General features: G+C 42.3%; 1 protein-coding gene across 4 annotated transcripts in view; it reads right to left on the reverse strand.

Moving 5' to 3' along the window:
- The window catches only part of EDEM3 (ER degradation enhancing alpha-mannosidase like protein 3), a 119,939-nt gene that overhangs the window by 45,057 nt on the left and 48,686 nt on the right, over positions 1–26,196 (reverse strand). For all 4 annotated transcript variants that reach the window (XM_083156784.1, XM_083156782.1, XM_083156781.1 and 1 more), the window contains exons 5-8: positions 5,227–5,339; positions 4,977–5,130; positions 1,904–2,038; positions 495–600 (exon numbers count right to left, since the gene is read on the reverse strand). In XM_083156784.1, the coding sequence (XP_083012910.1) occupies positions 495–600; positions 1,904–2,038; positions 4,977–5,130; positions 5,227–5,339 (508 nt within the window). The remainder of the gene's footprint in view (positions 1–494; positions 601–1,903; positions 2,039–4,976; positions 5,131–5,226; positions 5,340–26,196) is intronic.

The raw sequence follows: 26,196 nt of genomic DNA on the forward strand, positions 1-26,196 counted from the left end.
GGTACTCCAAACAAATAATGTAGGTGGGTTACATTCTTTAAACAAGGTCCAGAAAATAAGTTTGGGGGAAGCAGGTGGTAATGATATGATGAAATGGCAGCCAAAAGAAGCTTTGCGTTAAATGGAAAATAATCTTGTGGAAGTCATCCAAGCTATAAACTTTGTTTATGAAATAAAACACTTTCCAGTACTTTTATGACCCAGCACCCAGTATGTAATTATTCATAGAACAATTGTATGTCTAGGAGTATATCCATTAATGGAAAAATCAACCGTCGACTCACGTGGTTTTTGTTTGCAGCCCCATAGGGCTGTAAGCAAAACTCTGCGAGTCAGGAATTAAAAGTGTTCAGGTGCCGTTGCAGTCATTTACACGTCACTGCAGGGGCATCTTGCAACCTTCGTGGGGAACAGGACTGACCCCCAAAGTGTCTTTTCAGCATTTCGTGCCAATATTTACTGATGATTGGATAATGCAAACAGTTTACACTTACCTTTGCGCACCCAGTCTCCTGTATGAATATTTATCGTTACACCAACCAAGTTACTACTACGCTGCCTCTTCTCCCAGAGAAAATCTAGTGCTTTCCGGGCATGTTCCTATTTGAAAAGAAAAAGAAAATGAGAATACTATTCATATACCACACCACCTCATTCCAATAACCTGAAAAGTGCATAGAAAACCTGACAAAGAGGGATAAGCATTGTTTATGCAATAGACTGCCTGCTCCATGAGCTAACTGCACAACTCACTTGAGCAGATCTTCAGACTGAGCCACCCTCTCCCCTTAGTCCGCTTTCTGCAGTTTTTCTATTTGACCATGCTAAACTGTAGCAGGGCATGCTGGGATGCGTAGTTCAACAACAGCTGGAGGCTCAAAGGTTCTCCATCCCAGTTGTAGAAAGTATATGCTCTATTGCATCAATCAAGAACACAACAAACAGAGCTGCAATAACACAATGATAAGAGTAAATCTTGGCACCAGTTCTAAGCATTGTGACGTCTCACATCCTGTACAGCGAATATTACACTGATACTGTAAGGGAACACTGAGAAATCCTCAGTGTACTCTCCTGTCCAGATACGGATTACTTAGAATAGTGCACCCTGTGGCTACGTTTGCGTATTAGATGCATGTATTTTGTTTGCAATAGTCACAACAAAATGGCAGAATATGCTTATAAATGAATAATAATTACCAACTGCTGAAGATGGAAGAGAACCTAACATGCATACTATTTTTATTTCATATGTTGGACCTCTTATATACAACTACAGTTTATGTAGCAACTCCTCATTTTGTCTCATAGTAGGAGCATTATTTTGGGTGGTAGTATCAGCCCTCCACCTAAATGATCACCAGTTCTGCCGTATCCACCAGAGGATGGACATCTACAGTGTTAGCACCTCCCAAACCCCCAGACTAACAAGTGCATTTCTCTTTCACCATATCAGTCTTTTTCCTTTAAAATGTTTCAGTATATTTAGGTGACAATTACTTACAAAATGTTTCAAGAAATTGGTTACAGGTATTAAGACCCATACACACTGCGTGACTTTCAGCTGAAAGCCGCTCCGTTTCCTAGTTTCAGCGATTTTTCCCATAATAGTTATCTATACACGCTGAGCAAAATCGCCAAGTGTGTATGGACCTTTAGTAAGAACTGTAGACTTTAGGAAATCGGCAGCATTTCTATGTATCCTCAGTTTTGTTCCCTGCCTAAGCAGAAAGGATAGATCTGAGGCCAACTGTGCACTATTGCATTGTGGCAGGGTCTGTGAAGTGGGTAAAAGTCAAACACAATAGATTACAAAAGAATATACCATTTAAACCATGAAAAAGCAACTATAGCTTATTTAGTCAACTGAATCTACATGTGCTGAATAAAGAGATTGACAAACCTCAAAAATTGATATTCCAGTGAAACGGCTGAGTGCAGCGAACTCTAGGATGAGCGTTCCTGCACATGCTGTACATGTGTCCGTTTCTGTGCCTGTCCGTGCTTCTGGCCTTCTAATCCCAAACTTCAGATTCACCTGAAAAAAAATCATAAAAACCATCATTTATAGATAAATACTTTCCAAATCATTTAATAGAATACCTTTTTCCAAAACAATGTTGTTAAGGAATGCAAGGAAACAACATGGAAATATTAATTTTAAAAGTTCGAGGGAGCTTACATATATTATTTTTTTCTTTAGATTTTCCAATCCAAATACATGCAGAGGAATAGAGACCAGCACACCATCTTTTTAAAGAAAAAATAATTTGTAATGCAAAAATAACCATGTAAACCATCAAAAAAAACATAACCGATATGTCATAATCCAACAAGTTGTAAGCCAAATATCAAGGCTACTTATCGTGACAAGGGGGTGTTGCATGAATTACAGCTTTACCTCCTACCGCCCGACAGCTGTTTTGGTCTTACCACCTTCCTCATGCCCTTGAGGAAGGTGGTAACACTGAAAAAGCTTTCGGGCTGAAGGGTGGTAGGGGGTAAAGCTGTAATGCATGCAACACCCCCTTGTCACAAGTAACCTTGAGATTTGGTTTACAACTTGTTGGATTATGACATATCGGTTATGTTTCTTGATGGTTTACATGGCCATTTTTGCAATAAAAATGATTTTTCACCCATTACGTAGTGGTGTGTTCAGAATACCAATAGAGCACTATGTTGGCTACGTAAACTACGTAAGTGGCTCTGGAGCCCTAAAAATACACAATGCTTAATATCCCCACTATGCACGTCATACCCTTGAGGAAGGTGGTAACACTGAAAAAGCTTTCGGGCTGAAGGGTGGTAGGGGGTAAAGCTGTAATGCATGCAACACTCCCTTGTCACAAGTAACCTTGAGATTTGGTTTACAACTTGTTGGATTATGACATATCGGTTATGTTTTTTGATGGTTTACATGGCCATTTTTGCAATAAAAATGATTTTTTACCCATTACGTAGTGGTGTATTCAGAATACCAATACAGCACTATGCTGGCTACGTAAACTACGTAAGTGGCTCTGGAGCCCTAAAAATCCACAATGCTTAATATCCCCACTATGCACGTCATACCCCCAGTATCCACGTCGGCGTGGAGTTGAATTTATAAAGTGTGGCAAGCGCAGCGATTCCGAAACGCGGCGAGCGAAGCGACGCTTCGGGCTCGGTAGCTCGCTGCGCTCGGCACACTTTATAAATTCAACTCCACGCCGATGTGGATAATGGGGGTATGACGTGGATAATGGGGGTATGACGTGGATAGTCGGGTACGACGTGGATAGTGGGGGTAAAATGGATGGTCTATACTTGACCTCCTTCGGCACAGGCACCGCGTCGATCCCCGCTGAGATCCACAGTGACTCCCCGGCAGTCATATTCAGTCCCCCTGCTCCAGCACTCGCCACGGACGCTATACACAATTAGCTTAGTGCCGCTGGGGGAGCAGGGAAACCATGTGATGCGCTGCCAGCGGCACTACGCACAGCGTCCGCGAGTGCCGGAGGAGGGGGACTGAACGCTGCCGCCAAGGAGTCATCGGGGATGGCCGCCAGGAGGAGGGTAAGTATAAACCGCACCACCCTACTCCCAGTGCTGCCTCCTGTATTATCACGGTGCCGGCTACGCTGAAAGCGTAGCTTAGCCTACATTGAAAACGTAGCGTAGCCGGGCACCCTGATAATACACAACTAGTGATTTTTCTTTTAAAAAGGTGGTGTGCTGGTCTCTATTCCTCTGCGTGTATTTGGATTGGAAAATCTACTATCAATTTAACTATGTGTTTCAGCACCCACATACTGTAAATGCTGTAAAAAAAGACTGGGAAAGACCTAAAACCTACATAAAACAGGGACCTACAAGACAACGAATGAAAATTGCTGATAAGTGTACAAGTGAGGTCCAACTTGTATCGGAAAAATAAAGTGTTGTTTACAATGAAGACTTGGACAGAAGAGAGGGTGTACCAGTGTCAGCAGTATAAGTAGGAGTGGGGAAGGCTCTAGTAAAAAGGTGTGTTTTCATAGAGCAATAAAACATTTATAGGCTAGAACAGTGGTTCCCAACCCTGGTGCACTTATTATTCAGTCACATTTTAAAAGATCTACAGGTGGAGCTAATTATTTTGCCTGTGATTCTGTGTGGAGACCTGGAAAATGTGCACTGTTGGGGGTACTTAAGGGCCAGGGTTGGGAACCACTGGGTTAGAAGAAAGTCTGCACATGTGTGGTAGCGAATTTCATAGGCGAATAGTGGTATACTAGATTTTTTTTTCTTTTTTTAATGTTAGGTGGTAGGTAGAGGTGATCAACACGGGAAATGAGGAACTTCAATATGTGGTTTGAAATGTATGAAGTGTTGTTGTTAAATGACCTGTAATTTAAGAGGAACATAAAAGTCAAATACATATAAATAAGCTACAACATTCAAGGCAGGATACAATAAATTATTAACAAAACTAAGCAAGGTTGTAGGTTTTAGCTTTAGTTTAGAAGATCCAGCTACTGTATACGTTTAAGGCTATAACTCAACATCTGCAATAAAATCAATAATTGTCATAGATATACAGTATATATAAAATGTAAATGTGTATATAAACATGGTCTATACCAGTGGTTCCCAAGCGGTGTGCCGTGGCTCCCTGGGGTGCCTCAAGACACTTGTACGGGTGCCCCAGGTTGGTGGTCCAGGACCAATTAAAATTATTTATGGTCAATGTAATAGACAAAACCAGTGGTGTTGGCTGCCAATCATAAAATATGTGGAGAAACTAAAGTGAATACTGTCCCTCACCACATCACTGACCCAAAGGATGACATATAAATACAAGATACTTAATTTTTTTTATTTTTGGCCTAGGGGTGCCGTGAAAAATTCTAATACTCTAGGGTGCCATGATCAAAAAAGTTTCGGAACCACTTGTCTATAACATTTCCAAAACTTGCACATCATATAGCTCACTGGACATTTTAACCTACTCTTGGATAGGGAAGACCACTTGTAGTGTTGAAAGCTGGAAGGAGTTTGTAGCCAAGTTCTTTAGCCATGTGTAACAGTTCATCATTGTACCACAACATCCGCTCTCCTCTTTCTTTCAACATGATGGCCATTGAGTGGCCCCCAAGTAGACCACTGGAAAAGTAATACATTTTTTTTTAATTATAAAAACATTTGGAAAAAAAACAATTCTCAAAAAAGTATTGGAGGTACACGAGTAATGATACTTACCCCAAAACTCGAATGTTTGTTTCAAATACAGAAACCACAATATCGTTATCTAAATTCACATCATTAATTACTTTTCTAACAGCATCTTCAAATTCCTGGCTTTTGTTAAGAACCTAAAAAGCAAACAAACAAAATGGTAACATCACAAATACAATACAGACAGCATAAAGAATTGTAGCATGTTTCATAGAATAATAGAAAGAACATTGGTAATTGTAACATAAAGGCAAAAATGGGAATGTACAGTTTATACAATGTATAGTGTAACTCCGTCCCTTATCAGGAGCCATGGCTTCTTCAAATTTCAATGAATACCTAGCCATAACCTTATTACAGGTAAACAGTCTACAGTAACAGGGTTAAAACAAAGATTTCATATCACCTGAAGTGTTACTAGTTACAGATAACACATCCCTGCAGGAAGGTAAATGATACCCAAACAATGAGAGTGCAGTGTATTACTTGTGACAAAAGCTGTTTTTAATTCCTGTTCCACAAGAAGTTCCTTCCTTCTTAATTTGAGTCATCAAATTGTTTTTGTATTTATCCCATATACAGCAAAGGAAAATAGGATTTTAATACCTACCGGTAAATCCTTTTCACTGAATTCATATGGGGTACTGAGGTCTTATAACCTTGGGGAATAGAGGGTATCCGACAGGAGACAGGCACATAACATTTTCTTCAACCAGGGTGTGCTGGCTCCTCCCCTCTACTTCCCCCTTACCAGCCAGTTAAGAAACTGTGCCCGAAGGAAGGATAACGTATGCGAGGTAGGAATTAGCATTAAGATAACGTGGTGAGATTTGCACCAGCACACCACAACAAACACAACAACTCTCTCACTAAACGTAGTTAACCCCATCATTGTGTTACTTAGAACATAAATTATATTAAGATTTTTGTGGAGCAATTCGTCACCAAAACTCAGCTGCTCCTAAACAGGTCAACGGACCTATAACTTTTCAGAATGCCAGAAATTGCAATCAGCAAGAAGGCAATAACAGGATTACAACCTGTGCAACAGAGCACCGCACTAAGGCGGGCGCTCAGTACCCCATATGAATTCAGTGAAAAGGATTTACCGGTAGGTATTAAAATCCTATTTTCACTTTCATTCATTATGGGGTACTGAGGTCTTATAACCTTGGGGAGGTCCCAAAGCTTCCAGAAAGGGCGGGAATGGGCGGAGCCTGTTGCAACACCGCCTGTCAAAACTGGGTATCATCACTGGCCACATTGTCAAATTTATAAAATTTGACAAAAGTGTGTTGACCAGACCAGGTGGCAGCTCTACATAGCTGCAATGCTGACACACCTCGAGCAGCCACCCAGGATGCTCCTACGGCTCTAGTGGAGTGGTGCTCTCACTGAGGCCGAAATAGTCAGATGGGCTGCCACATATGCTTGCTGTATAGTGGAACGAATCCATCTAGCAATCGATTGTTTCGATGCTGGGCATACTTTCTTTTGTGCGTCATACAACACAAAAAGACACTCCGTCTTACGGATCCTTGATGTTCTCTTAACGTAGATCTGCAGGATTCTAACCACATCAAGTGACTCAGGAATATCCTTATGTCCTGAACAAGAAGGAACCACAATCGGCTGGTTCATATGGAACGCCGAGACCACTTTGGGCAGGAACTGCTGTCTTGTGCGAAGTTCCGCCCTGTCTTGATGGAAAATCAAGTATGGGCTCTTACAAGAGAGCACCAAGCTCAGAAACTCTTCTGGCCGAGGCCAGAGCCAGTAGTGTCACCGTCTTCCAGGTGAGGTATTTTAAGTCAATGGAGTCCACTGGTTCAAACCAGGCTGACTGAAGGAACTCCAGGACAACATCTAGGTCCCAAGGTGCCGTTGGCGCCACAAATGGAGGCTGTATTCTCAAGACTCCTTGCAGAAAGGTCTGGACTTCAGGATAGACTGCTAACTTTTTCTGAAGAAAGACAGAAAGGGCCGATATTTGAACTTTTAAAGACCCCAGCCGGAGTTCCTTATCAAGGCCCACCTGCAAGAAATGCAGGAAACGGTCTAATTTAAAATCTGCTGGCGGAAAACTCATGTGCTCGCACCAAGACACATATCTACGGTAGTGCGAGGCCGTCACTGCCTTCCTGGCCCGGGTCATGGTGTTTATGACCGAGGAATGAAATCCCTTAAGAGCTAGGATGTTCCGCTCAACCTCCAGGCCGTTAAACGAAGACGCCCTAAGTCCTGGTAGATGAAGGGGCCTTGTACTAGAAGATCTCTTCTTAGAGGCAGCCACCACGGTTCTTCTATCAGCATGTGTTGCAGACTTGCGTACCATGCTCTCCTGGGCCCATCCGGTGCTATTAGGATTGCCTGCACCCTCTGATGTCTGATCCTTTGTAACACTCTCCCCAAGAGGGGGAGGGGCGGGAATAGGTATACTAGGTCGTATGACCAGTCCGCGGTCAGAGCATCTGTTGCCTCTGCTTGAGGATCTCTTGTCCTTGAGCAATACCTTTCCACCTTGTGGTTGGTCCTTGAGGCCATTAAGTCTATCTGTGGGAGCCCCCACAGATCTACAATGCTTCCGAACACCTGAGGATGCAGACTCCATTCCCCGGGGTGGAGGTCGTGACGACTCAGGAAGTCCGCCTCCCAGTTGTCCACCCCGGGTATGAAGATGGCAGATATTGCCACAGCATGTGTCTCTGCCCAGGTCAGAATCTTGAAGACTTCTCTCATGCACGCTCTGCTCTCCGTGCCGCCTTGGCGGTTTATGTAAGCAACAGTCGTTGCATTGTCCGACTGGACTTGTATCGCCTGATGCTCCAGAAGGAAGTGAGCCGCCAGAAGAGCATAGTGTACAGCTCTCAGTTCCAAGATGTTTATGTGGAGCTGAGTTTCCATGTATGACCACCGGCCCTGGAATCGCATCCCTTGTGCAACTGCCCCCCAGCCGTGAAGGCTGGCATCTGTGGTCAGCAAGATCCAGTCCTGGATCCCGAATCGTCTCCCTGCCAGGAGATTTGGCGTATGTAGCCACCACTGCAGGGACTGTTTTGCCTTCACAGACAAGCGAATCAACCTGTGCATGTGTATGTGTGAGCCCAACCACTTGCTCAATAGGTCCCACTGGAAAATTCTTGAGTGGAATCTCCCGAACTGCAGCGCTTCGAATGAGGCCACCATAGTTCCCATCAGTCTGATGCAGAGGTAGACCGAGACTCTTTCTGGGGCTAGCACCTCCCTCAACAGCTGTTGTATTGCTGCAATCTTCTCCCCTGGGAGAAACACCCTTCTCTCCACTGTGTCCAAAATCATCCCCAAGAACTGGAGACGTTGGGACGGAATCAGTGAAGATTTTGGTATATTCAGGATCCATCCGTGCTGAGACAGGAGATGTCTTGTTGTCTCTATGGCCCCCAGCAGCTTGGACACTGACTCTGCTTTCAGCAACAAGTCGTCCAAGTATGGGATGATGTTTATCCCTTGAGCCCTTAATAAGGACATCATCTCCGCCATCACTTTGGTGAAGACTCGTGGGGCCGTGTAAAGTCCAAACGGTAGGGCTTGGAACTGGAATTGTTCCTCCAGGATTGCAAATCTCAGGAAGGCCTGGTGTGGGGCCCACACTGGTATGTGGAGGTACGCGTCCTTCACATCGATGGACGCTAGATATTCTCCCTCCTCCAGACCTGCAATCACTGCCTTCAGGGATTCCATTTGGAATTTGAACACCCTCAAGTAGGGGTTCAGGGACCTTAGATTTAAGATGGGTCGTACTGACCCATCTGGTTTTGGAACCACAAATAGGTTTGAAAAGTAACCCTTGTTCCTTTCTGCAGCTGGCACTGGTATAATGACCTGTGCTAGGATTAGCTTTTGTACAGCTTGTCTGAGGATTCTGCGATCCTCTGCTGCTGCAGGTAGTCCCGACCTGAAATATCTCTGGGGGGGGTGGTCTTTCGAACTCCAGCCTGTAACCGTGTGAAATAATGGCCCTGACCCAAGGGTCGAGGGCGGATGCATCCCACACGTGACTGAAGAACCTCAGTCTTGCACCCACCGTGGGAATATCCCGAGGTGGAAGTGGCCCGTCATGCGGCGGGCTTAGGGGTAGCTGCACTTGTGCTACGGTCTCTTGTAGCAGCAGCCGCTGCCTTCCTAGGCCTACCTCTGGCGCCTCTATTGGCGGTGGAGCCTCTCCTGGCCTTGGATCTGAATCTAGAGGTCCGAAAAGACTGCTGTGAACCCCCTGTTAAAGGGCGTCTTACCGGGGTGGAGGCTGATGGGAGGAATGTGGACTTACCAGCCGTAGCTTTTGATATCAAATCATCCAGTTCACTCCCAAAGAGTCTATCCCCTGTGAAGGGGAGACTCTCTACGCTGCGTTTGGAGTCCGCGTCAGCGACCCACTGCCGCAACCACAGGGCTCTGCGGGCCGACACAGCCATGGCCGAGTTGCGGGCATTAATTGCACCTAACTCCTTTTGTGCTTCGTACATCATCTTTGCTGTGTCCTGGATGTGGCGTAGCTTTTCAGCTACCGTAGGCACATCCATGTCACCTAACAGGCCTTCTTGTATCTGGCCTGCCCATGTGAAGATGGCTTTCGCCATCCAGCAACTAGCAAGCACCGGTCGTTGAGATGCCCCACTGGCTGTATACATAGCCTTTACTGTGCCATCTAGTTTCCTATCAACCGCGTCCTTTAAGGTAGAGGTACCTGGGGGACTGGGAGCACCACTTTTTTGAAAGGCGGGACACCGACGCGTCCACTATAGGGGGCTCCTCCCACACCTTCCTGCCCGTGGGATCAAAAGGGAAGGTAGATTTAAAACGCTTGGACAATGTAAACCGCTTCTCTGGATTTTTCCAGGCAGCTTTGAACACTAGAAAGAGTTTTTGGTTTGGACTTTGAATAGCGACTACTGTGCACATATTTCACATGGGACAATATATAAAGAAAAGTAATTTATTGAACACAGAAGAGAAAAATATAAAAATAGTCACACAATGTATAAAAAGGTACTTATGTATTATCTGGACTCCCATGTTAAATGCACCCCATTTTTTCATACCCCTACTATCCAACTACGCATGGAGTTGATTTTATATAGTGTGGCGAGCGCAGCGAGCCACCGTGCCCGAAGCGTGGTGAGCGCAGCGAGCCCGGCGAGGGGACGCGGTCTCATAAGAAAAATAGGAGTCCAGATATTACATAAGTACCGTATAAAATATATCAGAATTACACGAGAAAAAAGGTGGGGGTAAAAAATGTTAAATATAGCAATGTGTATTTATTAAAGAATGAGATGGCGATAGTGTCAGTGTAGCATACTGACTGCACTAAGAGAACACAGCATGTGCACTAAAAAACTGTATTCAAAAAGTAAAAGATCAATGTGCCTCCTGGTATGTATGCAAGGCAAAAAACATATGCTATTTTAAGCTGCTAACAAGAGAAAATGCAGTAAGAAATAGAGGTTAGCTTATCTTATTAGCAGTGTGGTGAGGAGCAGGAGTCAGAAGTATCCCAACATGTTTCGTCCAACAGGACTTCGTCAGGGGACACTTCTTTGGACACTTCTTCTAAATCAGACTGTTCAGGAAAGACTGTGTCTTGCCTTCAGTGTGACAAAAAATGTGTCCCCCTCAACCGGTGTGGCTAGAGGTAAATCTAGTACTTCTCTAACAGCAAGGACAAGGTTTTCAGTACCTTGAATGCAAGACTGTGACGCCTGTGAATCTACAATATCATCTGTGTCACCATCGCCATCACCATCATCCATATCGGAGTCAGGTGCCACGGCATCAAGTGCCCTTTTGCGGGATACCCCTGGCATGGGTGTAAGAATATCCACCCTTGCTGACAGGACCTTTAAATCCTGTTGGACTTGCTTAGTCTGTAAATTATTTGTCGCCAGCTGTGATGAGACAGTCTCTAACATGGCTTTCATACCAGTAGCCCATGAAGGTTCCTGGGAGTCAGCCTGCGAGCCACTGTGCTGCGGAGACATGCTACTGAGCTGTGGTGAAATACATTGCTCACATGCAACCTGTGATGTGGAGCTAGGAGCAAACTTGTTGCTGCAAATCATGCAAGTTATTTTTCTCACCATGTTGGAGAAAATAATACCCCCTTAAACACACTGCAATCACGCTGAACACACACACAGTGAATGTACAGTAGTATATATGTATCTAACACACTATGTACAGTTTCACATATATATATGACAGTGTAAAATTGCTTAACTAGCAGTGGGGGACTCAGAGGAATATGGGGGACACCAGCACCCTGTAACCTGGTCTACCGATTAGATAGACCGGCTTTTATGCACAGACACCAATATTATCAGTACTGTGTGCGGCTATCAGTGGCTTATAGCTCACTAGAAGCTCTATCAAGCGCTATACTTGCTGTCTCTGCTGACTGATCTCTCTCCCTTCAAGGCTGCGCTGAGGAGTGATCTCTGCTCTGCTGTAATGGCACCCACAGCATGAGAAGAAGCAGGAAGCAGTGTACAGGCGCGCTCAGGTCCCGCTCTGAGCTAAGCCCCGCCCCTTGTAACGGCGTCCGGGCTATGCTAATATTTATACTGGGGCCTGGTAACCCTTTAATAAGGGTTGACCCACATAGCGGTATACGCCCTGGTGGTCCAGTGGCAATGCCTGGCATCCAGTCTGTCGGCGTGGCTGCAGTGTTAAAACAGCTGCGCGCGATCCCTGTGCAGGGCCATCGTGTCGCCATCGCCATTATGCCGCACATAAAACCGGCGTCCCCACTGAGGGGACCCGGTTATCACTCAGCACCGACGTTTTCAAGCTGAGCCAGGGGTGTGCGGCAGCTGGGGGTGTGCTCGCTGCAGCGCAATGCCTGCGGTAACAGCACCCTCTCAGGTTGGTGGACCTGCAGCAGGGATCAGCTCGGTTCCTTAAAAGGCCTGCAGCAGTCCCTTCCCCCGGCTTCCCTCGTCGCAGGGAAGCTGTTAAGCCCAAAAAGCAACCCGAAAATAACAAACTAAAAGAAATTGAAGAAAAACTCTCTGGAGCTCCAGGAGTGTGCATCCTCTCCTGAGGGCACATTTTCTAAAACTGGCTGGTAAGGGGAAGTAGAGGGGAGGAGCCAGCACACCCTAATTGAAGAAAAGGTTATGTGCCTGTCTCCTGTCGGATACCCTCTATTCCCCAAGGTTATAAGACCTCAGTACCCCATAATGAATGAAAGTGAAAGAAGGGGTGTGATAGGGACATAAAAAAAGCGTTAACATGACATTACTTCCCTGAATGTGGAATGTTCACTGGTGTCAAATCACCGACAAACTCTTCTATGCTTAGTAGTTTACATCTTACATAAAAAAAAAAAAAATACAAATGTGTAGTATGTTCTAAAATATATGCATCAAGAAAGGTCACCGGGTGTTCTCCTCATGTGTGGGTACTCTTAGGATTTAACTATTCCTTGATGTATATATTCATTCATGCATGATTGTGAGTCTGTGTACAGTACTTCAGCGAGTTATCCTGTATGCTATTTCACCTTCATATATTATTTGACCAAACTATCATCAACACCCTTCCATAATAAGGATAACGAACAGGTACCTTTCTTGATACATACGTGTTACAATAAGTTTTAGAACCTACTACACATTTGTATCTTAATTTTTTTCCATTTACAATGTCTTGAAGAACTACTAAGCATCCAAGAGTAGTCTCATTCGACCTCTGCGAACATTCCACATTCAGGGAAGACATCTCATGTTAGCACTTGTTTTTGCCCATCTCTACCCCCTTTTCTATGTATTGTATATGAAGTAAGGCGAATGCTTCAAGTGATTATACGAATCCTAGCTGCTTTCTAGCGCCTGTAGAGAAACTTGCTTCAGTTTTTTTTTCTGTACACAACAAAGTTCAGCAAGTTTCTTCATCTGTCCTCATTTACAAAGACTCAATTCACCATTGACAATTTTAACAAGCAGAACCATCCATTGAGGAGGGTCCTCCCCTACAAAGAAGTAATCAGTCTTGCTCCAATTATGAACTGCAAAGCTGCATGCACTAATAAGCCATATACACATCGTCACCACTACCTACACCAAAGTGAATAGCTCCACTAACCAGCTGCAAGATAATATTACAATATATTGGGCTTTGGCTTAGGAGTAATGCTGGCCACACATCAGAGCAACTTTCCCCAACCATCCAACTAGTTGGTTGAATGGAATAAAAAGCTGGTACTAGATAGGAGCAAATGTAATTTGTAAATAAGTAATTTGTTTCCCAAATCGGAAAATGGACAACTGTCACTCAGACAATGTGCTGTAGTTGGATTTAATTTAAACAATTTCACTGAAAGCTTTTGTCCATTCTCCTGAGTTTGGGGCAGATGTATTAAGCCTTAACAAGAGATAAATGCAAGGGTGATAAGGAGAGATAAATGTCCAGCCAATCAGCTCCTTACTGACTTTTTTCAAACACAGCCTGTAACATGGCAGTTAGCAGGTGATTGGCTGAACGTTTAACTCTCCTTATCACCCTTGAATTTATCTCTTGTTAAAGGTTAATACATCTGCCCCATTGTGAGCAAATTGCTTATTGGTATTTGCATCCATACAGTACCAGATTTTCCGTCCAACCAATCAACTAGTTGGATGGTTGGAGGAAAATTGGTCTGATGTGTGGCCAGCATAAGTTTTTGACTGGATAGATTCCTATTAAAAAAGGGGTTGGTGCAGAACAAAAAAAAAAAAAAACACACACACACACACACACATATTGTGGTGTTGGAAGAGTACAATAAAGTGCAATTAACCCAACCATTAACAAATCAGAATTTTGTTTACTGAAACTCGTTTGTATTGTAAGGATCACTACCAAATCACAGGGTTTAAATTTGACAGTGCTTTGAACAGTAAATCGGCTAATTGTATTCGTGTCAACCTCATTTTGTTGTGGAGGACTGGAGAAGGAATTATTATAAGCACCACCATAGGATGATCCATTTTCATAATTAAAAATATAGGAGTGGTTGTCAATGGTCCCTGATACCTTTACCCCCTTTGCTGTCTGGGTCCCCCCATCTATGCAATTTAACTAACAGGTGCTGGGTATCTGGCAATTTGCCCTGGCCTATATCGCGATAAGCAGAGAGATCAGAGAGAAGGCCTCTTATAGGAATATAGATATATACATATATATGGTCTTGAGAAAGGGAACGCAGATGCCCAAAACGTTGACTGAACTGCTGATGGATTAGTTGTGAGAATAAAAAACTTTTATCATTTACACTTTTGCAAACAAAAGCTTGGTGAATGCTTCTTTATTACAGAACTCTGCTTTATATACATACTGTAGATAGATATAGAAAAAAAAATTATATATATATGCCTGGATTCAAACATTGATGTGATAGCTATGTGTATTGTAGCCATATTGAGCGATAGTGCTAGGACCTGCAGAAAGGTGGGGTCCCGTGACGGGGGCTGCAAGCTTAAATGCATTGATCAATTCATGAACCAAATCTCCACTATTTATTATCAGTTAATTTAGTGTGTGCAGAGCCCCTACAATGTCTGTTTAAACAATGTGGTCACAAGCCATAGGGCACCCCAAAACTAGGAAAGGTGAGTGCCGATGTTTAGTGTAATATATATATATATATATATATATATATATATATATATATATAAAAAAGGGGGGGTTATCGGAGTGCGCTAATTGCAGTACCACCTAGCCAGATTCCACAATTTGTTTATTACACTGATATATTTATCAGTAATTTTACAACATGGTTCTTTGTCCACTTTTTCAACAATAAGATGACTCCAAGTCAGACAAATGGTCCTTTATTCTTAAAACCCAACGCGTTTCGTCCCAGAGGACTTCGTCAGGGGTATGGCTACAATTGGTACAGATAAAACTGTGTACAATATAAGTGTTTTGTACACAAACACCATATAAAAAATAATAATAAAAAGTGGTATGGGATATACATACCGAGTTAGTAGTTAACCTCGCACCAAAATTCAAGTGCGGGTGAGTGCCTTCACAGTGGTATAAAATCTAAAACATAACGGATTACAAAGTTTTGGAATCAGAGGGTGGGCAGGCGATATCGAAATAACAAGACATACACTTAGGTATGTGAAATAAAGCCTATGGGGGAGTAGGAATTACGGTCTTAGGGCAGTATTCAATGTTAAATATTCTCCGTGCATGGCGAGAGATTTTTTCTCTCGCCATGCACTCTCCGTGTTCCGGAGCCTCCTGCTCCCCCTATTCAACGTGTTAAAGACTCGCCGCCACTCGCGGCGAGTCTTAACCCCTGCAGCGGACGAGCGTCCGCGGCAGGGAGCTGTCAGGGAGCCGGGGGACGTAGCAGCCAAGAGAGATTAAAGTCTCTCTTGGCTGCTGCAGGGGATATGGGGTGGGGAGCAGGGCTCCCCTGGACCCAGGCAGCACAGGCTGCCCCCCCTATAGCCAGCGGGGGACCCAGTATTCACTGTACCCGAACGTGCATCGGGTGCAGTGAATATATGAATATCTAATGAGCAGCTCGAGCGTTCCGGCCCCCTGCTGGCTGCACTGTGTAAAAAAAAAAAAAAAAAAAAAAAAGTAAAAAAATATTTTTTTAAAAATTAAATATATATTCATGTGCTATAGGCACATGAATAAAAATAACATGGCCCTTCACAGAAAAAAAAACCTGATTTTTTGACACCAAAATTAAAGAAAACACCCTTTTAGTTTAAAAGTTCACATTCCTGCTCTCCATCAAAAGATGGAGAATTTCTACACGGAGAGAGACGGCGAGAATCACTTAGAAAGACGGAGAATATTTCACATTGAATAGGGTGGCTCGCCTTTGGAGAAAAAAAACCTCTCTCCACCGCGTAAAAAGCACAAACTCTCCAGAAATCACAGCGAATTTTTCTCATTGAATACTGCCCTTAGAGTGGTGCATAAATCTGGGTAGTCGGGGGTAGGGCATCCACCTACCATGATGTTAGTGGTAATGTCTTCCTCTCTGTAGAACCGTCTAACGGGTATCCTGCTTAGTCGCAGGTATCCTCAAGCTAAATCAAAGGAACCTCCTGTAGTAAAGGTGGGTTTAGGTCACCTATGATAATTGATAATGCTCTGATTAGCTACTCATTCAAAGTCAACACCTCAATACCCAATTCTCTAGTGGTCGTATTCACTTATTCAGCATATTTACAGGTGGTTTTAATTGAGGTTGGATATCCATAACATCCTGATGGGTGTTGAATTTATATTAAACATTACTATATGTATCAAACGGATTCTTAGTGATTATTACAATCGTGTATATACAGTTATATTCAACCGGACATTTTAGGTTAAAACATGGAGGACTTTTACCCTATGGTGTAGTAGTGACCAGTAGGTCAGGTTTCATTTACGGTACTCTTAACCTAGCACGGCGCCCACGATTTTGATCGTGGGCATCGCAGGTAAAAAAATTGCGGGCATCGCGGCCATTGAATGCACTAAAAATCGGGTGCGACGCGATGCCCGCGATTTCCCATAGGGAACAATGTTAAATTTCTCAATTGACCCGATTTTACTGTTCAATGCCTCAATTGACACAATTTTTCCATAGGAAACAATGTTAAATGGCCCACAGAGGTCAAATAGCCACCCTGAAGTGTGAAATGGCCCCCACAATTGGTTACGCCACCCCACGATCAACGTCAACCCGAAGCGTGGAGAGCGCAGCGAGCCCGCGAGGGGCGGCGGTACGCGTCCTACGACCTTTTCATACCCCCACTATCCACGTCGGCGTGGAGTTGAGAATAGAATAGTGTGGCGAGCGTAGCGAGCCCGAAGCGTGGTGAGCGCCGCGAGGGGACGCGGATACCTTCACAGGTAAACGCGTCCCTTCGCGGGCTTCACAGGTATCCGCGTCCCCTCGCGGGGCTCGGTGGCTCACCACACTATTCTATTCTCAACTCCACGCCGACGTGGATAGTGGGGGGTATGAAAAGGTCGTAGGACGCGTACCGCTGCGCTCGCCACGCTTCGGGTTCACGTTGCTCGTGGGGTGGCGTTAACAATTGTGGGGGCCATTTCACACTTCAGGGTGGGTATTTGGCCTCTGTGGGCCATTTAACATTGTTTCCTATGGAAAAATCGTGTCAATTGAGGCATTGAACAGTAAAATCGGGTCAATTGAGAAATTTAACATTGTTCCCTATGGGAAATCGCGGACATTGCGTCGCACCCGATTTTTTAGTGCATTCAATGCCCGCGATGACCACGATGGGCGCCGTGCTAGGTAAAGAGTACCTCATTTACATATTCCAAAGGATTTACCCAACCATCCCGGTACATATTACAAGTATATATATATTACAGGTGAACCTTTTCACAAAGTGAAATTAAAAAAAAAAAAAAAATTATATATATATATATATATATATTCTCCCAAAAAAGCAGGCGTCACTCCAGGTCTTTAGGTGCAATAATCAGGTGAAGTTTATTACTTCCACTACCGTGGAAGTAACAAACTTCACCTGATTATTGCACCTAAAGACCTGGAGTGACGCCTGCTTTTTTGGGAGAAAATATTTGTGGTCATCATACCACTAGGAAGGCACCCGGGCAGCAATATTGTACCACGAGAGCGGGGAGTGCCGGACATATATATCTCACAGGTGGACCCTTTAAGGATAATAGTTAAGATTACACTAACCAAAATATACTTTGTAATGTCCCAAGATAACTAATGGCTGGAGTGTGTCCTATTAGAATAGGATTGGAGTGAGGTCACAGGATCTCAAACAACACTGCTTATTTCAGAGAGATTTAGATGGTACTTACCCCAGTATAAGCTTCCAGTCGTTTCTGTTAGCAGACTGAATGGACTGGGCTTACAGATGGGGTTTATATAGGGTGGAGGGATAAATGTCACTTCCGTTTCCTAATTGAATATATTTAACAAGTTTTTAGGGTTATGGAGAGGTAATAGGTTGCAGGGGGATGTGTGGGCAGGTTATCGCAAAATAATGGGCTCTAACTGCCCACACTAACCACTAGGATTCTTCAAGAATCCTTCACTTATGTTCCTAATTCTCAGTGGAACGCATGCTAGGCGCTTCCTGCGTTCCACTGACTACTGCCGGTTCCGGCAGGCGCTAGCCTCTATAATTCTTATATCAGTGGAACGCATGCTAGGCGCTTCCTGCGTTCCACTGACTGCTTCCGGGTCCGGCTTGGCGTCCCCCGTGTACGGAGGTAGCGCAAAGTACCATATTTTCTGTTCCTCCTTTCCCTATGCTGTACAGCGTGACTGTAATCCCGCAGCACGTTTGTGTCACTTTCCCTTCTTTCTTTCTATCAGTGTGCATGGAACGCATTACGTTCCACTTCAGTCCGGCTCTGATTATGTCTAGCTCTGGTTACGTTAACCCTACTGGTGCTGGTAGGACTACTAGAATGGGTGGGACTTCTGTGGACACTTTTATTCAGATATACTTTGTCTATGTATATCAGAATATATTAATAGTAAATGGTGGATAATTGAACATAATGTATATTAATATATGATGGAATATTAAGGAATGGTGTAGCTATATATTATCTTAATTTTAATTTGATGGAATCCTCAGGGTTTTCCATCAAATTAACATTAAGATAATATATAGCTACACCATTCCTTAATATTTCATCATATATTAATATACATTATGTTCAATTATCCACCATTTAGTATTAATATATTCTGATATACATAGACAAAGTATATCTGAATAAAAGTGTCCACAGTAGTCCCACCCATATTAGTAGTCCTACCAGCACCAGTAGGGTTAAAGTGACCAGAGCAAGACATAATCAGAGCCGGACTGAAGTGGAACGCAATGCGTTCCATGCACACTGATAGAAAGAAAGAAGGGAAAGTGACACAGACGTGCTGCGGGATTACAGTCACGCTGTACAGCATAGGGAAAGGAGGAACAGAAAATATGGTACTTTGCGCTACCTCCGTACACAGGGGACGCCTAGCCGGACCCGGAAGCAGTCAGTGTAACGCAGGAGGCGCCTAGCGTGCGTTCCACTGATATAAGAATTATAAAAGGCTAGCGCCTGCCGGACCCAGAAGTAGTCAGTGGAACGCAGGAAGAGCCTAGCATGCGTTCCACTGAGAATTAGGAACATAAGTGAAGGATTCTTGAAGAATCCTATTGGTTAGTGCGGGCAGTTAGAGCCCATTATTTTGCAATAACCTGCCCACACATCCCCCTGCAACCGATTACCTCTCCATAACCCTAAAAACTTGTTAAATATATTCAATTAGGAAACGGAAGTGACATTCATCCCTCCACCCTATATAAACCCCATCTGTAAGCCCAGTCCATTCTGTCTGCTAACAGAAACGACTGGAAGCTTATACTGGGGTAAGTACCATCTAAATCTCTCTGAAATAAGCAGTATTGTTTGAGATCCTGTGATCTCACTCCAATCCTATTCGAATAGGACACACTCCAGCCATTACCTGTTAGCAGTTATCTTGGGACATTACAAAGTATATTTTGGTGAGTGTAATCTTAACTATTATCCTTAAAGGGTCCACCTGTGAGATATATATATATATGTAGAAAAGAGAAGAATGAAGCGCACCAATCAGCAATAAATTTAACAAATTTTACTCATATAACTGCTGACATACATAGGGTTAAGAATAGAAGGCTTGCCGTGTGGACAGGGCTATACAGCCGGACCCAGCGTCGATGGAGAACCGTGAGCAGTGATCAGTTGCAGACGGGGCTTCAGGACCGGAGCAGACAGCCAGGAAACTTCCACAGGTACAGCACGGACCAGACCAGGACGTCACCACGTCGGGAACAGGTAACCACGCCCAACGCGTTTCGTCACAGCTACGGACTTCGTCAGGGGGTGTGACTATCCCCTGACATCCACAGTCTTTTATACCATTAATACAGGTGCCGCTCGGCAGTCAATAATTGATTAAAAGGTACGAGATCACATTTGAAACAGTCTAAAAACCTAATACAAAGTATATAATACAAATATCCTGCACGCTGATACATATCAAAAAGGACCACTAATAAATATAAGTATAAAAAAATAAAAAAATGTGTATTTTATATTTAATAATTAATAAATACAAAAATGAAAAATTTTTTTTATATAAAGTGAAAAAGTGCTAAAAAAATATATATATATATAAATATGAAAAGACGTTCATAATATTTTGAGAAAAAGTGCAAGTGCTTTGTATATAAGAGGCTAATATTAGCTTTCTTGACTTCAATGATTTTGTGATAAACAAAAAACTAATTAACTTTTCGAGCCGTATCAGCACGCAGAATTCACAAATTCTGAAATGAAAAACATTACAAATGAAAAACATTCAACAAGGAGACAATGCACAATAAATACATAAAGAACATAAATTCAATTAAATACATTTACATATATAATACAATAAACGAATTTTAATAAAATGTTTGTATACATATAAAAAGTTATTAAATTGATTGTCTCAGATTGGTAATGGAGAATAATTTCTTTACCTTCCAAAAGGAATATTACCTACAAAAGCGGGGGGTTGCTATGGGGACCCCATATGCTCCGAGTTTAGCAAACTTATACCTCGGTGAATGGGAGGAAAATAATGTTGAGATTAATAACACCTTTAAATCCAACATTAAGTGTTATAAGAGATATATAGATGATCTCTTAATCATCTGGGATGGGGATATGAGATCGTTTGAACTATTTGTTGAAAAATTAAATGTAAATAATTACAATTTAAAATTTACATCAAAATGTAGTCCTGATAAAATTGATTTTTTGGACTTGGTCCTGGACACTCATGAATGGTTTGAGGGTTCAGAGGTGGCCACATATACACATGTAAAATCTGTGGATAGTAATAGCTATATCCATCATGACAGCAGCCACTATAACAAATGGATCTCAAATATCCCCTATTCACAGTTCAGACGTATCAGAAAGAATTGTAACTCGATTAATAAATATGATGAACAATCTGAGATATATGTTAAAAGGTTCAAGGAAAAGAAATATCCTGATGAACTTATTGACAAATGTAAAGAGAGAGCCAGAAACCTTGATAGAAAGGAATTATTAATCTATAAAGAGAAAATTACCCCTGCCGCTAATGAAAATAAATTCATTCCATTTATCACAAAATTCAACTCCTGTGATAAAGAGATACGTAAGATCATGAGTAAACATTGGGACATTTTGCTACTCGATCCACTTCTGAAGGAGGTTTTACCTGAAAAACCCCAAGTTGTTTTTAAAAAGGCTAATTCTTTAAAATCTGTATTAGCTCCCAGCAATTTGAAAGTTAATGAAGATATCGGTTGGTTGCAAAAATTGAAAGGATTTTACCCATGTACTAGATGTAAGATATGTCAATACGCTAGTAAAGAAAGACAAAAAGTATGGAATAAAGACAAAACGAAAGCCTTTGAAATAAAAAGTAAAATTACATGTACCACTGATAACGTTATTTATGTGCTGGAATGCAATTGCGGTAAACGCTATGTTGGAAAAACAAAACGTCCACTAAAAATCCGCATTCTTGAACACATGAGAAGTATTAAAAATAATGTACAACATCATAGTGTTCCTAGACATTTTTTTAATTGTTGCCAGTCTAATCTAAAGAATTTCTCTTTTAAAGCTATTGAGCACGTTACTCTGGATACTAGGGGCGGTGACCTTAGCTTGAAGCTTGGAAAACGTGAGACATATTGGATTTATACTTTAGGTACACTGAGTCCTGCTGGCATGAACGAGGGCTGCGAGATCACACCTTTCCTGCATTGAGGGTGTGTTTTGGGGGTGCCCGTAGTGTTGATGAGTGTTGCTGGGTGAGTAACCCCGCTCGTCGACACAGTGACGGGTGCTCTTGATGACACCAGCGTGCAGGGCTGTGACTCTCCCCTGTTCTTTGCCGCGACTTAGTGGATAATCACCATGTTATTCCATGACTCCTATTAACGTTGCTTATTCTCTCAAGACATCTCATCTATATTTTAAGTTTTTTAATGACATTTTAGTAATTTCTATTAAGGCTGATATATCTAGTAATATATTTAATAACTTTTTATATGTATACAAACATTTTATTAAAATTCGTTTATTGTATTATATATGTAAATGTATTTAATTGAATTTATGTTCTTTATGTATTTATTGTGCATTGTCTCCTTGTTGAATGTTTTTCATTTGTAATGTTTTTCATTTCAGAATTTGTGAATTCTGCGTGCTGATACGGCTCGAAAAGTTAATTAGTTTTTTGTTTATCACAAAATTATTGAAGTCAAGAAAGCTAATATTAGCCTCTTATATACAAAGCACTTGCACTTTTTCTCAAAATATTATGAATGTCTTTTCATATTTATATATATATATATTTTTTTAGCACTTTTTCACTTTATATAAAAAAAAATTTTCATTTTTGTATTTATTAATTATTAAATATAAAATACACATTTTTTTATTTTTTTATACTTATATTTATTAGTGGTCCTTTTTGATATGTATCAGCGTGCAGGATATTTGTATTATATACTTTGTATTAGGTTTTTAGACTGTTTCAAATGTGATCTCGTACCTTTTAATCAATTATTGACTGCCGAGCGGCACCTGTATTAATGGTATAAAAGACTGTGGATGTCAGGGGATAGTCACACCCCCTGACGAAGTCCGTAGCTGTGACGAAACGCGTTGGGCGTGGTTACCTGTTCCCGACGTGGTGACGTCCTGGTCTGGTCCGTGCTGTACCTGTGGAAGTTTCCTGGCTGTCTGCTCCGGTCCTGAAGCCCCGTCTGCAACTGATCACTGCTCACGGTTCTCCATCGACGCTGGGTCCGGCTGTATAGCCCTGTCCACACGGCAAGCCTTCTATTCTTAACCCTATGTATGTCAGCAGTTATATGAGTAAAATTTGTTAAATTTATTGCTGATTGGTGCGCTTCATTCTTCTCTTTTCTACAAGCATACCCGTATTGGATTCGTGGTTGGATCCTTGTTTTGGAGCTGCACACATTTATGGGACATTCGGATCACTCCTGACATATAGACTGTTGGACTTTTTGCGCTGGGTATACTTTCTCCCATATATATATATATATATATATATATATATATATATATATATATATATATATATATATATATATATATATATATATATATATATATATATATAGTTAATTTCACTTTGTGAAAAGGTTCACCTGTAATATGTACCGGGATGGTTGGGTAAATCCTTTGGAATATGTAAATGAAACCTGACCTACTGGTCACTACTACACCATAGGGTAAAAGTCCTCCATGTTTTAACCTAAAATGTCCGGTTGAATATAACTGTATATACACGATTGTAATAATCACTAAGAATCCGTTTGATACATATAGTAATGTTTAATATAAATTCAACACCCTTCAGGATGTTATGGATATCCAACCTCAATTAAAACCACCTGTAAATATGCTGAATAAGTGAATACGACCACTAGAGAATTGGGTATTGAGGTGTTGACTTTGAATGAGTAGCTAATCAGAGCATTATCAATTATCATAGGTGACCTAAACCCACCTTTACTACAGGAGGTTCCTTTGATTTAGCTTGAGGATACCTGCGACTAAGCAGGATACCCGTTAGACGGTTCTACAGAGAGGAAGACATTACCACTAACATCATGGTCGGTGGATGCCCTTCCCCCGACTACCCAGATTTATGCACCACTCTAAGACCGTAATTCCTACTCCCCCATAGGCTTTATAAAGCTTCAACGATCATCCGTATCAACTGCTAATCTTGGACGTAGCCTTTGAATTACTTAGGTAAGAAGCAATTTCACATACCTAAGTGTATGTCTTGTTATTTCGATATCCCCTGCCCACCCTCTGATTCCAAAACTTTGTAATCCGTTATGCTTTAGATTTTATACCACTGTGTGAAGACACTCACCCGCACTTGAATTTTGGTGCGAGGTTAACTACTAACTCGGTATGTATAACCCATACCACTTTTTATTATTATTTTTTATATGGTGTTTGTGTACAAAACACTTATATTGTACTCTGTTTTATCTGTACCAATTGTAGCCATACCCCTGACAAAGTCCTCTGGGACGAAACGCGTTGGGTTTTAAGAATAAAAGGACCATTTGTCTGACTTGGAGTCATCTCATTGTTGAAAAAGTGGACGGAAGAACCATGTTGTAAAATTACTGATAAATATATCAGTGTAATGGACTAATTGTGGAATCTGGCTAGGTGGTACTGCAATTAGCGCACTCCGATAACCCCCCCTTTTTTGGCTTTCTGTACACCCCTGGCTCTCACTAACAGGAAAACCATATCAGAGGAGCAGCTGTTAGACTAGCAGAAGCGCACGTCAGAGGTTAACCTTTGTAAAAAAAAAAAAAAAAAAAAATTATATATATATATATATATATATATATATATATATATATATATATATATATATATATATATATATATATATATATATATATATATATATATATATATATATATATATATATATATATATATATATATAATATATATATATATATATATATATATATATATATATATATATATATATGTCACTCCAGGGGTCTTTTTCAAAGATTTATTAGCAAATGAGCATAAGTTGGTTACATGTTCAGGTCAACGTTTCGATACTCACAGGTACCGTTGTCAAGACAGCATGAACCAAGCATAACAGTAAATGCCCGCACGGTGGCGGGACCACATATATATAGCATAGATGATAACTTACTGACTCCATGTGGTTCGTATCAGAAGCCGGGTGCAGCGCGCACACCCCTCACACACACCGAGGCAGGAGCGCGCACTACTGACGTCACCCCGCCTGCTGCATAGCAACGCAGCCAGGTCGGGATAGCGTCCCCGGCAACCAGTCAGAACCCCCATATGCCAGGACAGACACATGAACGTATAAGCAAAGCGTGTACATAGCAAAATACCAGCGCTAGTGGAACATGCGATGCGCGGGGATAGCACTGCGGGCACAGGGACAGGTATAAGGAGCGAGGGGTCGCGGTGACCAGCAACACGGTCCAAGAGCCGCCAGGGAGATGCAGGGACAAAGCTGCCGAATGGTCGATGGAGGCTCCCAGGGGGATGGGGGGGGAAACACATGGGGTGAACGGTGGGGCAGCACTAGTGGTGGGACAACGTCCAGGTTCCAGTGTCCAGTGAAAAGTCAGTGTCGACAGGCTTGTCGACAAGCGGATGATGACATCACTGCGAGCTAGAAGAACAAACTCCAGTTCATCCTGTCATTCAAGCCAAATGGCTTGACAGTATTGAGTTTATGTATCCATTTTGCCTCAAGTTTCAATAAGAGGCCGTCTCTGTCACCCCCAGTCGTGGATTCAAACCCAGTGATATCAGCATGCATGACTTTATCTTTAATGTTTTTGCCTCTGGTATAGCAGGCCATGGGGCGCACTTGACTGAAACATGGTAAGGAGCGATCGGATTTAACAATGGGCCACAAAGCAGTGGTGGCACGTTGTACCACCGGGCTGGCGGTAGTGTACCGTTGTTTCCAGGGTAAGCAGTCCTTATTGGTGCGCACAGAAGGTTGTAGAAGTTCGTCACGGGGCATGTTGAGTACTTCCAATTGAGTATTTTTGAGGTCATTCAGATTATAGCCTCGCTGGACGAATTTGGCAACTACCTCATCGGTGCTCTGTTGCGCCGCTTCAGGGGTGCTAGATATCCTCGCCACCCGCATGAGCTGCGACCTCGGGAGACCACGTTTAAGACCTCGGGGATGATGGCTAGATGCTAGTAATAATGTGTTTCGATCGGTAGGTTTAGAAAACACTTCAGTGACAATTTTGTTGGAGCAGAGGCTGACCTTCACGTCCAGAAAGCTGATGGATTCAGATTGTACGTTGATGGTGTATTTAATGGGGGATG

Source organism: Crinia signifera, chromosome 8, assembly GCF_055691185.1.
Source record: "Crinia signifera chromosome 8, ASM5569118v1, whole genome shotgun sequence".
In the NCBI taxonomy this organism is placed as follows: domain Eukaryota; kingdom Metazoa; phylum Chordata; class Amphibia; order Anura; family Myobatrachidae; genus Crinia; species Crinia signifera.